This window comes from Hemicordylus capensis, chromosome 2 (assembly GCF_027244095.1).
Source record: "Hemicordylus capensis ecotype Gifberg chromosome 2, rHemCap1.1.pri, whole genome shotgun sequence".
In the NCBI taxonomy this organism is placed as follows: domain Eukaryota; kingdom Metazoa; phylum Chordata; class Lepidosauria; order Squamata; family Cordylidae; genus Hemicordylus; species Hemicordylus capensis.
Genome location: NC_069658.1, coordinates 26209409 through 26224845, shown reverse-complemented (window position 1 = coordinate 26224845; position 15437 = coordinate 26209409). Strand labels below are relative to the sequence as shown.

The 15437-nt window shown below is 45.5% G+C and overlaps 1 protein-coding gene across 6 annotated transcripts in view; it reads right to left on the bottom strand.

Annotated features, from left to right (window-relative positions):
• The window catches only part of NIPBL (NIPBL cohesin loading factor), a 282797-nt gene that overhangs the window by 37987 nt on the left and 229373 nt on the right, over positions 1-15437 (bottom strand). For all 6 annotated transcript variants that reach the window (XM_053290927.1, XM_053290922.1, XM_053290926.1 and 3 more), the window contains 7 exons: positions 14658-14756; positions 14406-14552; positions 13534-13668; positions 13287-13385; positions 12744-12797; positions 1218-1326; positions 343-479 (listed from right to left, as the gene is read on the bottom strand). In XM_053290927.1, coding sequence (XP_053146902.1) covers positions 343-479; positions 1218-1326; positions 12744-12797; positions 13287-13385; positions 13534-13668; positions 14406-14552; positions 14658-14756 — 780 coding nt within the window. The remainder of the gene's footprint in view (positions 1-342; positions 480-1217; positions 1327-12743; positions 12798-13286; positions 13386-13533; positions 13669-14405; positions 14553-14657; positions 14757-15437) is intronic.

The following is a 15437-nucleotide window of genomic DNA, read 5'->3' as shown; positions in this document are numbered from 1 at the left end:
CAACATGTGTACACAGAGCTGGGCTGTGGTCCACACTTTGAATATATACATTTGCTGCATAAAAACTGAAGTTGCTTTGAATGAATGAACAAAGTAATCTATGAGAAAGTAATGTTATCTTATGATATCTAGTTATGTGCAAAGGTTTAAGTCTCTGATGAAATCTGCAGGTGAAAAATAAGTGGATACGCTACTTAGGGGGTAGAAGTGAGGCCTGGTAACTAATTTCCTCCACCTGTAATAAAGTTTGGTTTGAAGAAATTGCTGTTTCCAACTTTCATTTTTATTGTATCATAAGCAAAGATTCTATAGTTAAAAAGTAGTGTGTTTCCCTGTACTTACGCTGCATTTAGTGGTAAGGTATGGCTGCATGGTCATGGCATGTTTAACCATTAACTGGGGCCTGATTTTGCTGAACAGGAACAAAGTGGTTATGCAAGCTACCAAGCAACTTGAATTCACACCCTTGTTATCAGAATCTGCAGCAATAAGAGAGAGAGAAAATTATTATATTACACACACACTCACTCTAAACTACTATTTCATCAAACTGTTGGACTTAATATTAGCCACAGCAGTTTATATGTATTTTAAGTGGTATGCACATCATGTGGTCAGTTAAGTCCCCTATACATATTAATTAAGTGAAGCTGCTTATAATAGCTCATTTGATTTGATTTTCCAGTCACTGGCCTAAGCATCTTATGATACAAAAACAAAATGCCATAAAACTTATACTTTGTTCCCCAAAATCAAAAGTTAATTTAATCATAGGTGCTCTTTAAAATGGCAATTATTAATCATAGTTAGGCAGTCCACAACAGTAAGTGCTTCAGTCTTCTGGATAAGAGATTAAGAGAAAGTGGAAATACTGGGGCTGAACCTTGCTGACTTGTATTTTGAGCAACATTCTAACTGCTTTCAACTATGGACGTACAGAATTTAAGATAATAAAAAATGCACCACAACTTAAGCATGCTGGGTACTTATTTACAATGGGGATAATTCTGTGGGCCAAATCACATGGTCATTTTCGATGGTCTTTTTCTTTATATGTACAAGTCTCTCTCTTCCCTACTACATGATTGCATAGACTAGGTATCTGAAAATACTTCTGCAATGATTTCCACAACAACGTACACCAAATTACTTGCCCTCTATTCAGAGTTCCGATAAAAAAATCCTAAATAGCATTGAAATGCAAATAACCATTTTACCTGCCAGAGATTCTTCATACTTCAGAATGTGTTCAACCAAATTATCCACAAGCTGAGTACAGGCTTTCTTCACGGGCTTATATGAAGCATCCTCTTCAGATTTTAGCAACTGCAAGGATATATAAAACAGGCAAGATTGATATTAATGGCTGAATTCAAGAATGTAGACATCTTCATCTAGAATGAGAGAATGGTAACAGAGCCAATTCACAGACTAGATTAACACAAGTAATTTATGTGATTCTGTATGTGACCGTCTTTCCACCACATGTGCAAAATCATGATCAATAAGCCAAAACTTGCATACAGTCACCATGTTAACCATTTGTTCAATGGCTCTGAGAATTCTCCAATTCTCCAAATGGTTCTGTGAAAGTCTCCAATTCTTATCAATACAAAAAGCAAAGTTGGTTATTAAATACTTCAACCACATCAGAACAGGCTTCTATCAGGCACTTTCATTTTAAACACATTTGTTTGAATAGTTTCAAAACTTTACTGATATCTGGTCTTAGAGGAAAGCTATAGAACACCTTTATGATACCCACCTAGGAACTGAGAAAGGAACATTTGGTACTCACCTTGAAGGTTTCTTCTTATTGGTGTTAGGGAGGTCACTCATTGTGGGCTATCCCTCCCACTTGCTGCAGAAGGCAGGAAATATGCAAATGAAGAAACCCTTAGTAAGCCCGCAGAGGGCAGTTCCTTCCAGTCCATTGAAAAGCCTGAGCCCAAGAATTATCATAACAATGCACCAACATAAACAACAGGTCAAGGGAAACCATCACAGTAAAGTCAACATAGTTGGACCAAAACATATGTACATGCGGAGAAATACACAGAAGCGGAAAAAAGGGAAGTGAAGTAGAAAGGCACCTGCCCCCAGACCAGGAAGTAGGTCCGGGACCAATCCGGTGGGCATGAGTGGCCTCCCTAACACCAGCAAGAAGAAATTTTCAATGTTCCTTTCTCTGTTGGTATGGGAGGTCACTCATTGTGGCTAATACCACAACTCACACCCATGAGCAGGAACAAGTCCGGACCAGAATCTGCCACCTCAACAGAACCTGGCATAATACCTGCCTACCAAATGTCATCCTACAGGAAGCATGCACATCCAACTTATGACAGTGTGAAAAGGTAGACAGGGACTTTCACGTAACTGCTTTACAGATTTCCTCCAGAGAAGCTGTTGAGAAGGCAGCTGATGCAGAAGCTGATCTCATGGAGTGAGCTGTGACCCTCTAAGGTGGAGACAGGTGTTGCAGTCCATATGCCAGAATAGTGCAAGATTTGACCTAGCGACCTATTGTGGATGAGGATACGGGCTGGCCAAGCGCACAACCCTGTCCGAACGTCAAAAAGGCTCCGTTCTGAAAATGTACACTCGCAGGGCTCTGTGAACATCCAGCTTATGCCACTCCCTCTCCTTCTTGCACGGTGGATAAGGGCAGAAGGAAGGTAAGCAAATGTCCTGTGACCTGTGGTACACCGAATTCACCTTAGGGGTAAATGATGGGTCAGGAATAAGTCAGACTGAGTCTTTTGAAAATATACACAGCCCCTCCTTCACCGACAAGGCCTTCTGTGCTGAAGTAATCATCACTAGGAATGCAAACTTCCACAAAAGAATCTGTATTGGTGCCTCATGTGGAAGTTCAAAAGGAGATTGGTGTAGAACACTGATTATGGTGTGCAGGTCCCACAATGGAAAACTGCAACAGACCGGAGGTGATAAGTGAGTTTCCTCCCACGGAAACTTCTGCAATAACGAATGAAGAGGCCCCCTCGTGGCCTGAAAAACCTGCGGGTGAAGACTCCATTCTGAAGGGTCTATGTCCCTGCGACTCAGCCAGACCTTCTGAATGTTGGAGACTCTGCTGACATGAGGCACCAGGCTGGAGTACATGTTAGTCTCTACCCAGAGGATTATTGTAGGTGTCAGCGATGCAGGGATTTTGATCTTGTGCCCCCTTGGTTGTGAATATGCACTTTTGTGGATGTGTTGTCCATCTGGATGAGCACATCGGTACATACCAGTACATGAGATAAGTTCCAAAAGGCCAGTTGGATGGCCCAAAGCTCCAGCCAATTGATACTGTACTTTGCCTCCGTCAGAGACCACTTGCCCTGTCCGCTGAGATGGAGACATCGGCCCCCCAGGCTGACAGGCTCGCGTCGGTGGTCACAAGGATCCTACGAGACTCAGACAATGGCTTCCCCCAGAGAGGTTCTCCGGGAAAAACCACCAATGTAAAGATTGAAGTAGGTGCTACGGCAGGTGGCCTTGCATGATATTTGTGCTTGGTAGGGAAGTAATGCCCATTGCAAAAGACGCAGGTGGATTCTTGCCCATGAATCAGAGTCCATTGAAGACACAATAAGTCCCAGCAGGTGTGACAGATGGAGAAGATCCCCCAACCAGCTCAGCAGAAACTCCTCAGAAAGGGTGGTTATGCTGGACAGCCTGTCTGGAGGAAGAAAAAACCTGAACCTGGAAGTTTCTATAAGCACTCTGAGGTGAGAGTACAAAGTGGCTCTTCTCTACATTTATAATGAATCCATGTGCCTGTAGGCAAGATAACATCAGGTGCAATGCCCTCAGGGCCTCCCCCCAGCAGATTGTTGAGATAACAATAAATGTTCACCCCCTGTAGAACGGAGATGTGGAACTATGGGTGCCAGAGATTTTGTGAACACCCTGAGGGCTGTGGATAGGCTGAAGGGCAGAGTTCTGTATTAGTAATGATGTTACTGGTAACAAAAATGCAGATAGCTCCTGTTTATCCAGTGTAATGTGTAGATAGGCCTCCATTAGGTCTATGGAAATCATGAACTCTCCTTCCTGCAAGGCCTTAGTGATAGACCTCGGTGTCTCCATGCGGGAGACACTATACTTTAGGTCCAACACTACTACTACTGCTGCTGCTGCTGCTGCTGCTGATACAACAGATTTAAATACCACATTACAACAAAAGTTTCCAAAGTGGTTCACATAGCTAAATAAATAGATAATAATGGTGATTCCCTGTCACCAAAGGGCTCACAATCTTAAGAGACATTACACCAGCAACAGTCACTGGACATCAGCACCTCGCGCGGAAAAGCGCGCATGGGCCTGATCCCTTTTGCTCTCAGGTAAGTCCGATAGCGCTGCCATTTACAAGCATAATTGCGCCTTGTCGATTCACGTCTACTATTTAACAGGATATCCTTCAGAACCTGATTCTCCAGGCAGTCATCTTCAACGCCTGGACCTCTGGATGTAACACTCTGCCTTGTTCTCTGTGCAACAGGCCCGCCCTTTGCAGGAATCTGTGGAAGTTCCTCCCTGACAACTGCAGCAGCGGGGCAAACCACGGCTGGCGTGGCCACCAGGGAGTTAGAAGGATGCAGTTCGTTCTGTCCCTCAACACCCGCGCCACTGTGCGACGCAACAGCGGTAGCGGAGGAAACAGATACAGCAGTCCCCCAGTCCAGGTGTGTTGAAACGCATCCCCTAGTGAGCCCTGGCCTATGCCCGCACAAGAGCAGTAGTTGACACACTTTTTGCTGGCAAAAGTTGCAAACAAGTCTATTGAGGGGATCCCCCAGCGCTTGAACACTTCTCTGAGGTATACAGTCTTCATCTCCCATTCGTGTCTGTGGCCATAGTTGGTGAACCTGCTCAGGTTGTTGGCCAAACAATTGTCTACTCCCTTTATGTGGATTGCCAGCGGGTATACTGAGTGTAGAACGCACCAATTCCAAATCCTTTGGGCTAGTAGACAACGTTAAGGAGACTGTCCCCCCCTGATGATTGAGATAGGCGATGGCCGTCGTATTGTCCAGTTGTTGTTGTACTGTCTCTCCTGCGACCAATGGTTGGAACGCTTTGAGGGCTAGGTACACCACCATCAGCTCTAAGTAGTTGATGTGCTGTTGAGTTTGTGGCTGTGTCCAAGTTCCTTGGATGCAGTGGCCCATACAGTGCGCTCCCCATCCTGTCACGGACACGTCCGTAGTCACCTGGCACGTTGGAACTTGTGCTGCAAACCCCACACCTTGAACTAGGTTGCGCTCCTCCCTCCACCAGTGCAGACTTTTTAACACCACTGGTGACATGGTCAAGCACATGTTCTGATTGTCCACATTGGGGCGAAAATTGCAGAGAAACCACAGTTGTAGTGTGCGCATGTGCAAGTGTGTATGCTGCACAGTTGTACATGAAGCCATTAGCCCCAGCAGTCATTGAATCCGTACAGCTGGTTGCTGTGGGGTTTGCAAAAATTGCTGGAAAGCACTTTTATCTGGCAAATGCGCTTCAAGGGCAAATATGCTCTCTGCAACTCCAAATCCAGTACCGCTCCGATGAAGTTTACCCGAGTCATTGGTTCGAGGTGCGACTTCTTCCAATTGATGCTGATTCCAAGGTCCTCTAACAGGTGCACCACTTGTTGTATTTGTTTCTTCAAAAGCTCCCTGTCGTGATTGATCAAGATCCAGTCGTCCAAATACGGATAAACCACCACCCCCTGAGTCCTTAGGTAGGCTACTACAACTGCCATCACCTTCGTAAATACTCGGGGGTGCTGTTGACAGACCAAACGGGAGCACCGTGCACTGAAAAATCTGACTTCCTACTGTAAACCTGAGGTACTTGCGGTGATTCTCCTGAATCCCGATATGGAAGTAGGCATCCTTTAAATCTTGTGTTGCCGCCCACGTGCCGCGTACCAACAGGGGAAGGGTAGCCTGTAGGGTTACCATTCTGAATTTTCTGGTCACAATGTAACAGCTGAGACCCCTCAAGTCAATTATAGCCGGGATCCCGCCATCTCTCTTCGGGATCTGGAAATAGCGGGAATAAAACCCCGTCAGTCTGTTCGCCCATACACCGGTGTTATTGCTTGCTTCTCCAACAACACCTTGACCTCCTCCTGAAGAATTTCTGTGGCCGGCGTGAATGTCAGCCCTGAAAACGGAGGCCTGGTCTCGAATTCCAACGCATATCCTGTCTGCACTATACGCAAGACCCACCGATCTGATGTTATATTGTGCCATGCTTGAGCATGGCTTGCCAGTCTGATGGTAGTTCTGGCAACCACAGGACCGATGGTGGGGGTCCTGGATAGCATGGTCATTGGAGATGGAATCAGACCATCTGATCAGTTGTAAGGCTTCGCAAGGTTGTGCAATGAGCGAACAGTCCCATCAAAAGCCTTGTTTTGAAGAGTCCTTGTCATGTTGACGTGTCACTTTCCCCTTAGGTTTCTGGTTATACGCCCTATTGCGTTGATAGGGACGGTATTGTCTCTTGTATTCTTTCCTCTCCTGAAATCTACTAGGCCTCTGTCTTGAATAAGGATGACTTTTTGATGTGCCACCGGCCCCACCAGTGGAAGCCATAAAAGTTCGCGCTGTAAATTTTGATTTATTCAAAGATTCCATAGATGTATCCGTTTCTTCATGGAACAACCCCTTTCCATCAAATGACAGCGACTCCACCCTGTCCTTCATGTCTGGTTGGAGAGTAGCTGAACGGAGCCATGCATGCCTGCGCATGCTTACTGCAGTTACCATTGTACGCGACTCAGTTTCCGCTAAATGTTTAAAGGCACTTAATTGTTGCCTAGTCACTGCCGTAGTTCTCTCATAGGTCTCATTAAATTTCCACTGGAACTCTTGTGGCGTCATGGAAGTGGAGACCTGCAACAGGGTGTCCCACAATAGGTGGTTATACCGAGCCATGCAAGCCACATAGTTGGCAATACAAATAGCAAGACTGGACGTACTATAAAGCTTTCTCCCCATGACATCTATTTTTCATCCTTCCTTATCCGCAGGTGTTGTATGGCGACAACCACCCTTGGACGTCGAGGCACAGTCCACGACCAGCGAGTTGGGCACCGGATGGCGCAGTAGGTAAGTATTTTCCTCCTCACTAATCCGATACAAATTTTCCAATCACTTTGAAGTTGGAGCAGCAACATTTATGCTCTCCCATGCTGTCTTCGCTGCCTTGCTGATTGCTGGAATCATCGTGAGTGCCACTGGATGAGAGGTTTTTGATTTTCCCATCATGTTGTACACCGGGTCTACCACATCTGTATCCGGAGACTTAAGCTCCATTCCCAAAGCCTCCGCTATGTCTCTTATCAAGGCATGATAAGCCTTTAACTCTTCTGTCGGCGACCTAGAGAGTAGAGGTGGCACATCCGAGGGGGGGTCTGAACGTCTACTGACATCGTCCGAATCCGAGTCTGTACCAGAGTCATCCTCTACGCTAGCCTCACCCAGGGAAGAAGGCGGCTCTGAGGGCGGAGGAGTCGACTTCCTCTTTCTCTTACCGCTAGGTTTCTCTGCAATTTGCTTTGCCTGAACTGCCGGCGGCTGCATTACTGGCGGTTGTGGCAAAACAATCGGTTGTGGATGCATAACTGCATGCTGAACGAGTGGCGGTTGCACTACCAGTGGTTGTGGTACAATTACTGGCTGTGGCACCTGAAAGACCTGTCCAGGATGCGGCTGAATGGCTGGCTCAGGTTGTGCCTGAATGAACGGCGCTGGCCGTATCTCTGCTGGTTGACGCGGAAGAGCCGGTTGAGCAGGTAATGACGCTTCTCCCTGTTGGGTCCTCCAATGCAAGTAATCTGCATAGTCTGCCGGCAAGGTGTGGCGGAAACCGCAGTTATGGGTAGGCTGTGTCATAGCCATCCCCTGCGGCTCCGAAGGCAGACTCACAGCAGGATGCTCCACAGTTGGAGCAGGTACATGCACACCCATCCCCTGGGCTCGAAAAGGAGAGTAAGACGGGGTTTTAGGCAGATGCACTGGCTCTCCATCATCCTGGTCCTCATCCAATCCTGCGCTTAGGAAGCCCTGGAAGGTTGACCCCGATTGAGTGCTTGCAGTTGAATCCAGTAGCTCCCGTAGTCCCCCATCCTGCCCTATCAACCCCGGTGTCCTCGGTGTCGAAGGGGATTGAAAGGGAGTGCACGCTGGAGACAGCAACTGTGGGAGCCTTTGTGCTGTGTGCACCATCGCTGTGGATGTTGATGTCGATGTCAAGGGTCCACTGAAAATCTGCTCAGGCAGAGTCGGTATCGGTGGGATTGAGTATGCCTGCAGCTTTGCCGCCGCCAATATCGGTGTTGAGACCATTCTCGACGTCGATGTAGAAAAAGGGGTCTGAAGCTCCAACGCCGTCGACACGGATGGTAGCTCACGAGTCTGTGCTGTCAACGTTGAAGCCTGTCCAGCCGATGTCGAGGGCAGATTTCCCTCCATCGACACCGTAGCCAATGTTGAGGTCATGTTGGACTCATCCGAGTCGCCTTCAAATGCTTGAGCGGACACTGGGGAAGGGGTACGATGCGCTCTCGACTCATGAGCAGCGTCCTTAAACCCCTCCTTCCCATGACCATCTCGATCCTTGTGCTTCTTTTTCTTTGACACGTCTTTGGGCTTCTTGAAAACAGCAGTCTCCTTAGTAACTGGTAACGCAGTTTTAGACTGCCGCTGAGCAGTTCCGCTGTTACCCTGTTCCGGGGATCTCGATGTCGACTGAGCATTCGATGTCGACCGAGCGCCCGACATCAAAGGGGAGTCTGGAGAAGCACTCGGCCGGGGCGTCGGCGGGCGGAGAGCCTCGTCATACAAAGCTGCCCTGAGGCGTAAAGCTCTATTTTGCCTAGTCTGCTTCGAGAAAGAACAGCAAACTCTACAAGTTGCCGTATTATGTTCTTCTCCTAGGCACAGTAAACAAGCGTCATGGTGGTCCGTTGACGGTAATTTGGCTCGGCATTTTATACACCTTTTGAAGGTTTTCTTCACCTTCATTGCCAAAATTTCTTTAACCAAATCCGATGTAAGAACAAGCAGTGTCCGATTTCCGTTCCGAGTCACAACGAGTAGGCAAATGATCTTTCTCCAAGTTTGTCCGTTTAGAGTAAACAAATGCCAAATTCCGTTCCAAAGTCAAGCCAATAAAATAAGTAATCTATAAACGAATTAGTCCGTGTAGAGTAAAGCGTAACCAATTCCTGTCCGTGTATCAAGCCAAAGTTTCTAATCCGAGGAGCAACAGCTATGAGGTCTGATCGCTTTGGCGGTCAAAGAGAAACTGAAAGGAGGCACCCCAACCGCCAACCTTAACAGACAAGGCACAGCACGTGCAGGTGGGTGGGGCGTTGAGAGGAGCTAATCAATCAGCCCGTGAGGTCCCTGCGCAGGCGCAGAACCCACTTCTTATGGTTACAATGGACCCAATCCAGATCCACAATGTGCATAATGTTTTTTCTGGTTTGAAGCAGGCCCTTGTTTTACAGGGCTTCTGGATTTCAGCATTCGTAGAAACTTGTCTGAGTGTTTTTCATAGATCTATTTTGTAATTGTCTTTTTCAATAGAGAGAACCCATTGGTCTGTGGTGGAAGCCTCCCAGGCATGCCAATATGCCGATATTCCGCCCACCCCCCACCCCCGGTAGATTGCTGGAATCAGGACTGCTGACTAGGCTGCTTGGCCTGTGGGGAAATTCTTGCCTGCCCTGTCCCTGGCTTCTGTTCCACAGAGATCTGCTGGCTCTATGGAAATCCAATTTCTAAATGCAGGACAAAAAGGCTGTGATGCGTGAGGGAACCTGCAATTGAACCCCTTATCCTCCTTCTTGGATGAGGAAGGTAAGGCCTTACGCTTATCCTTGGTTTCAATTAAAATGTCCTTCAGGGCCTCATCCCCGAAGAGCTTTGCGCCTTTATATGGGACCGCTGTTAGATTAGCTTTAGAAGTAATGTCTACCCGCCGCCAGTGGTGGAGCCAGACATTGTGTCTGGCAATAACATTGGGAACTATTGCTTTCGAGTAATAGCATAACATCCTCTTGTAGGACCTGTTTGCCATGGTATATGACCGTTTAAAGCATGGATTCTCAAACTTGGGTCCTCAGGTGTTATTGGACTTCAACTCCCATAATCCCCAACCAAAGGCCACTGAGGCTGGGGATTATGGGAGTTCAAGTCCAATAACACCTGAGGACCCAAGTTTGAGAATCCCTGGTTTAAAGGATGGGGGTTTATCCCATTCCTGCTTGATAATATTGATAAATCCGTCAGGCATCGTGGACCTATTCACTGAACTGCAGAGGAGTGGAGCACTAGTGAACCCTTGGAAGGGCTCTTCTGAGTCTCCACTTGAGAAGCTTGCAAACCCAAGGCAGCAGTGGCCTGTGTGGTAAGTGGCAGCACTTCCTCAGGCAACCTCAGCCTCTAGGCAGGAGTGCTAGGAGGCTCATCATGCAATTCACCTTCCTCTGTAGAGGAGGGATCCTGGATCAAATCAGAGTGGTCTCTGGGACCCAGTGGCTGATAAATGTCTGACGATTCTGTCCCTGACGATTCAGATGAAGGTCAGAGGGAGGTGGATCTTGGGCATTTGCCCTTGTTTTTTGTTGAATGTTTCTGTTTATTTTATGGTTCCACCTCAGATGGGGGAGGGAGAAGTATGCCTGTGTCATTTGCATCTTTTCTGCCCTCTGGAAGCCTTGCAGCTGGCCTCAAAGGCTTTGTTAATGGCCACTGCAACACACTCCTGCCAGTCAGGCACATTGCTGGGACTCCCTGGTAAGTTATGGTTGAGGGGCTGTCTTGGAGGGGGAGTCTCTGAGGGGGCATTCAGTGGTCCCAAATGTTTGAATCCCGCCCCCCCAAACACACAGAGTATTGCTCACTGGTTCCTGAGAAGATGCATCTCCCTGTTCCACTTCTCCTCCTCACCACTGCCGCTAATGGTGGCCTCCTCCATTCCTTCCTGCGGCTCTCCCTGTTGTGTGGTGGATGATGCCAACAACAGGGAGCAGAAATCCATATCCCTTGAATCAATGGGCTGCCCCTAGTGCATTGGGAAGGCGGTGGCGGTGCAAGGGCCCCAAGGCACATGCCGTCCCACTGGGGAGAGTACTGGAGGTGGTAGCAATAGTGCGATCAATGCTCTGCCACTCCTTTGTCCCTCTGCTGATCGCACTTCCTCTCGTGTGAAGAAGACTGGCTCTGCTTCCTTTGGTGGGCAGCTGGGGATCTTTGGAGCATTCTGGTGGCTGGCAATGGGAGCAGCTGGGGACTGGAGGTGCCAGTGGAATTCCCTGCAATGTCCCCTGTTGGGGAGGCCTTCTGTGTGTTTGGTGGGAAAAGCTGAGCCCAGGCGTGCTGAACCCTGAAGGCCAGCACAAGCATCTTCTTTGGTTCCACTGCCATGGTGGAGAGGATATGGAACAAAGGAACAGCAGCAGAAAGAGCAGGGAATAGGACAGCAGAATATAGAAGTAGATACAGTAAATGATATAAGTTTTTTTTTTTAATAATAATAGAGAAGGGAACAGAAGACAAATATTGGAGGGGAAATCCCAAGGAAGGAACAAGATAAATATTTTTTAAAAGTGTAAGATAGATTCAAAGTGAAAGAGAGAGCTGCCGGCGATCTGGAACCAAATGAAGCAAAAGGTAGGAAGCAGACTGGAAAGACCCGCTCTCTGCAGGCTTACTAAAGGTTTCTTCATTTGCATATTTCTTGCCTTATGGAGCAAGCGGGAGGGATAACCCACAGTGAGTGACCTCCCACACCAGTAGAGCAGACAACTAGATGAAGATCTTATCACAATAATATGCAATTCCCAGTCAATTGGATGTTGACAGCTTGACTAAATTACTCATGAGTAGTCATGTTGAAATTAATGGAATTTAATGCAATGAGCTAGTCATGATGAATGTGTTCTGTTGATTTAACGGGACTACTCACAAATAATTCAGTTTGAATGTCAGCGACCATATCACATTGACTGAGGATTCTGCAAGATCTGCATTCAGTTATCTTTTCAGTTGTAAGGGTGAGTTTCTTAAACATGTTCTATAGTTTTCCTTATAGACCAAGAGATCAGTAAAGGAATAGTTGCATTAGGAGAAACACAAGGCAGCAAGCAATGATGCAACTACTATGACAGATTCCTTAGGAAGGAATCTTATTGAGGCATGTCACATTGCTACAGCAGCAGCTTCAAAAGATAATGGCCTGCACAACATCTGAAAGAATGTTGCACATGAAAATGCAACTTTCAGATAATATTTGGAATTCAATTAAAAACTGAAATATTTCTTTATTGTGAAAAATAAAGTTGCCCTAGGTTTCTCCTAATGGAAAGGACACTGAAACACACCATCAAATACTAACCAAGAAGAGAAAATAAATAAATATGAATATATATGTAAGAAATTCAGTGAACTGTTAGATGCACATGTAATTGCTGGATCTTAAGCATAAGCTATTCCAGAAGTGGCATGGGCATCCAGTACAAAAAACCCATTTATCAATAGCACTGGAAGAGTATTAAATTCTAATCAATCAATCAATCGGCTGAAAAGTCAATCAGTTTGAAGGCTGGTCAAACTTTCAGCCTTCCTGAATCTTCATGTTGAGCATGCTTTTTCTATTTAAGATCTAAAAGCCTATCCGCTCTTCTTTAAAAATTAGCATACAAGAGAGCTCTCATTACTTACATTCAGAAGAAGCTGTTCAAACCAGTCATACCCTGTATCTCTACAAGCTGCAACCTAAAAGAAAGCATAAAAATAATTTGCGGGGAAAAACTAAATATTGAACTGAATTACTATATATAGATAATACAAGTGTTATTTCAGGTTTTTACTCTCTCTAAATATAGCCTGTTCTGAACCAAATCTTACATTACAAGACCTTTGGATCAGGGACCTCTCTCTTACTTGGCTTTCATTCATAATAGATTTAAACAGCACCTCAAATTCTGACACACTATCTCAGTTTAAGTAGTCAGTAGTAGAAACCAGGATTTTTCAAACTCAGGATTTCGAGAGAGAGAGATATGTACTTGATTTTTCAAATCAAGGTGGATATGCTATAACTAAATACTATAACACTAGCTTAAGTGCAACAGAAGGGCAACTCTCAGCCTATTGCCTGTGACAGCATTGGTGACACAGACCAAAAAGGTGGCTGGGACAATCACATTGGACAGAGCACCCTTTATACAACTGAGACATTGGTTGAAGGGAACAATTTCATACCACATCTGTGATGTTCAATATTTTCCTGGTCATTGCTTCTTTGTCATTATGGGGAGTTGGCGTAAACCACAGCTTCTGGAATGTCTCATTTACCAGTTTCTGGAGAGAGAGAAATGCATACAACAATACTGATCAGACAGATGAGCTTGCAAAAATCTGAACCACCAAAAAAGAAAAGAAAAGAAATCTGCATTTCAAGCAAGCTTTCAAAGACTAGCACACACAGGAAGGAATTTATTTACTGTACCTTAATGCCTTCTTCATCATTGACTCTGCGAATCATTTTCACACACATTTCTGTAATTTTGGGAAATGTTGGTTGTTCAATGCAGATGTCCCTAAGAATCTTTATGACTCTCTTTCTGACACTAATACCAGTATCCTGAGAAAAGGAAGTCAATTTTTCAAAAGTTTGAAAATGTTAACAATGCACCATGCATCTTATAAAAAGTATGACGATTGCAGAAGGCTTATTACCAACAAAAAGATACTTTAAGTCTTTAAATAGAGTATCATGATTATACAGGTGGCCCTCGTTATCTGCAGTTTTGCGTATCCACGATTGGGTCTTAGAGACCCAGTTTCATTATCTGAGGGTAGAAAAATAGGCAAAATTCACCTATTTGTGATTCTGAGTGGCTGGACATGACCCGGAAATGACTTCCAATGTCATTTCCAGCTGCCATTTTGTGGCTCTTTAAAAAAAAAAAAGTGAATATTCAAGTGTTTGGGGGGCATTGCTGGAGAATAAGGTACTGTCCTTGTCTTATTTCTGTCCTCCTTGCTTTTTTGACCCTGGAATCTACCCCCCTCCCCAATTCTCACTGACTCAGTTTCCATATTCGTGCCTATAGGTGAGAACAGAACCCCCAAGAACAAGGGCCACTTGTACTAAGAAGCTGAAACAATTCAATTATGCAATGTACATACACAAGAAAGAAATGCTCCCAATAAGATTAACTATTGCTGTTTAAGATGTTCCTTAGCAATGACAGTTGTGTTTCAGAGGTTAGTCTGGTAAAAGATTGCCACAATATTTATTTCACACTTATTGTTAAGTAAAAAGCTACCATTATGTAAAAAAGAATGTATTATAGAAAAGCTTAAAAGTAACCATACCAGTATCCGTTCAATCAGCATGTCATAATACTGTTCAGCAAGCTGTGGTCGACAAAGCACAAACCGACCAAGTAACTCCACGGCTGCTTCCCGTACACTAGTGGAATTATCCATCAACCGCCCATGGACACCACGTTGCATATCCAGCTACAAGCAACAGGAAAAATACAAATGCAAAGTAAGGAAAAGCAGAAAGGTTGCTTGTAATAATAGAAGAATGTTCATATGGATACAGATAGTTTGCTTTTTTACCCTGGCTAGAATGCTGGGGTCTACAGCAACAACCTCAGACAAACACTTCATGGCTTTTGTTCGGACAGCAATTGCATTTTCACCAAGCACCCGCAGAATCTAATAAGGGGAAAATTTTTATTTAATTACTTTTGGAAAGTAGCAAGCAATCTTTTATATACAAAAATGAAATGAGGGAGACATACTAGAATTAAAATAAAATGGAAACACAACTATCAGAAATCTAGGGAAGGATGCTGATCACAAGAGCATTCCATGGCACCATCCTGCTATTACCTCCCCAAGCTTCCAAATGGGGGCTTGGCCCAGCTGTCAAGGCATTATTTGTGGTTACCACTGGCCCCTCCTCCAAGTCAGCTAGTGCACAGACAAGAGGGTGGAGAGATGTTTCATATCTCACTAAGTTCTTAATCAGACAGAAGCAGCCTGTTTGTGACTGGAATGAGCATTGGAGAATCCCAAGCTATTCAGGTTAGCCTGTTAGGATAGACCGATACATCCAGTTCCTGTGGTGCCTCCCAAGAAAGGAGTCACTTGGGAATGTGATTGTACCTGGAAGTGACTGGAATCCCAGACAGCCACAGCAGAGGCAGCACTTCCTTTCTGCAGCAGCTGTTACAGCTCAGGTGTTAAAAAGCAGAGGGTTGCTGCCTCCTCTAGAAGGAAAGAGTCTGAGGGCCAGAAAAGTTGGCAGTCTTGTCCCTTCCACAGTTAGGCCTTTAGAAGCAAGGGTGCACTAGTGCTTGCTGCGATGAACCTTGGTTGCTGCATCAAAGATGG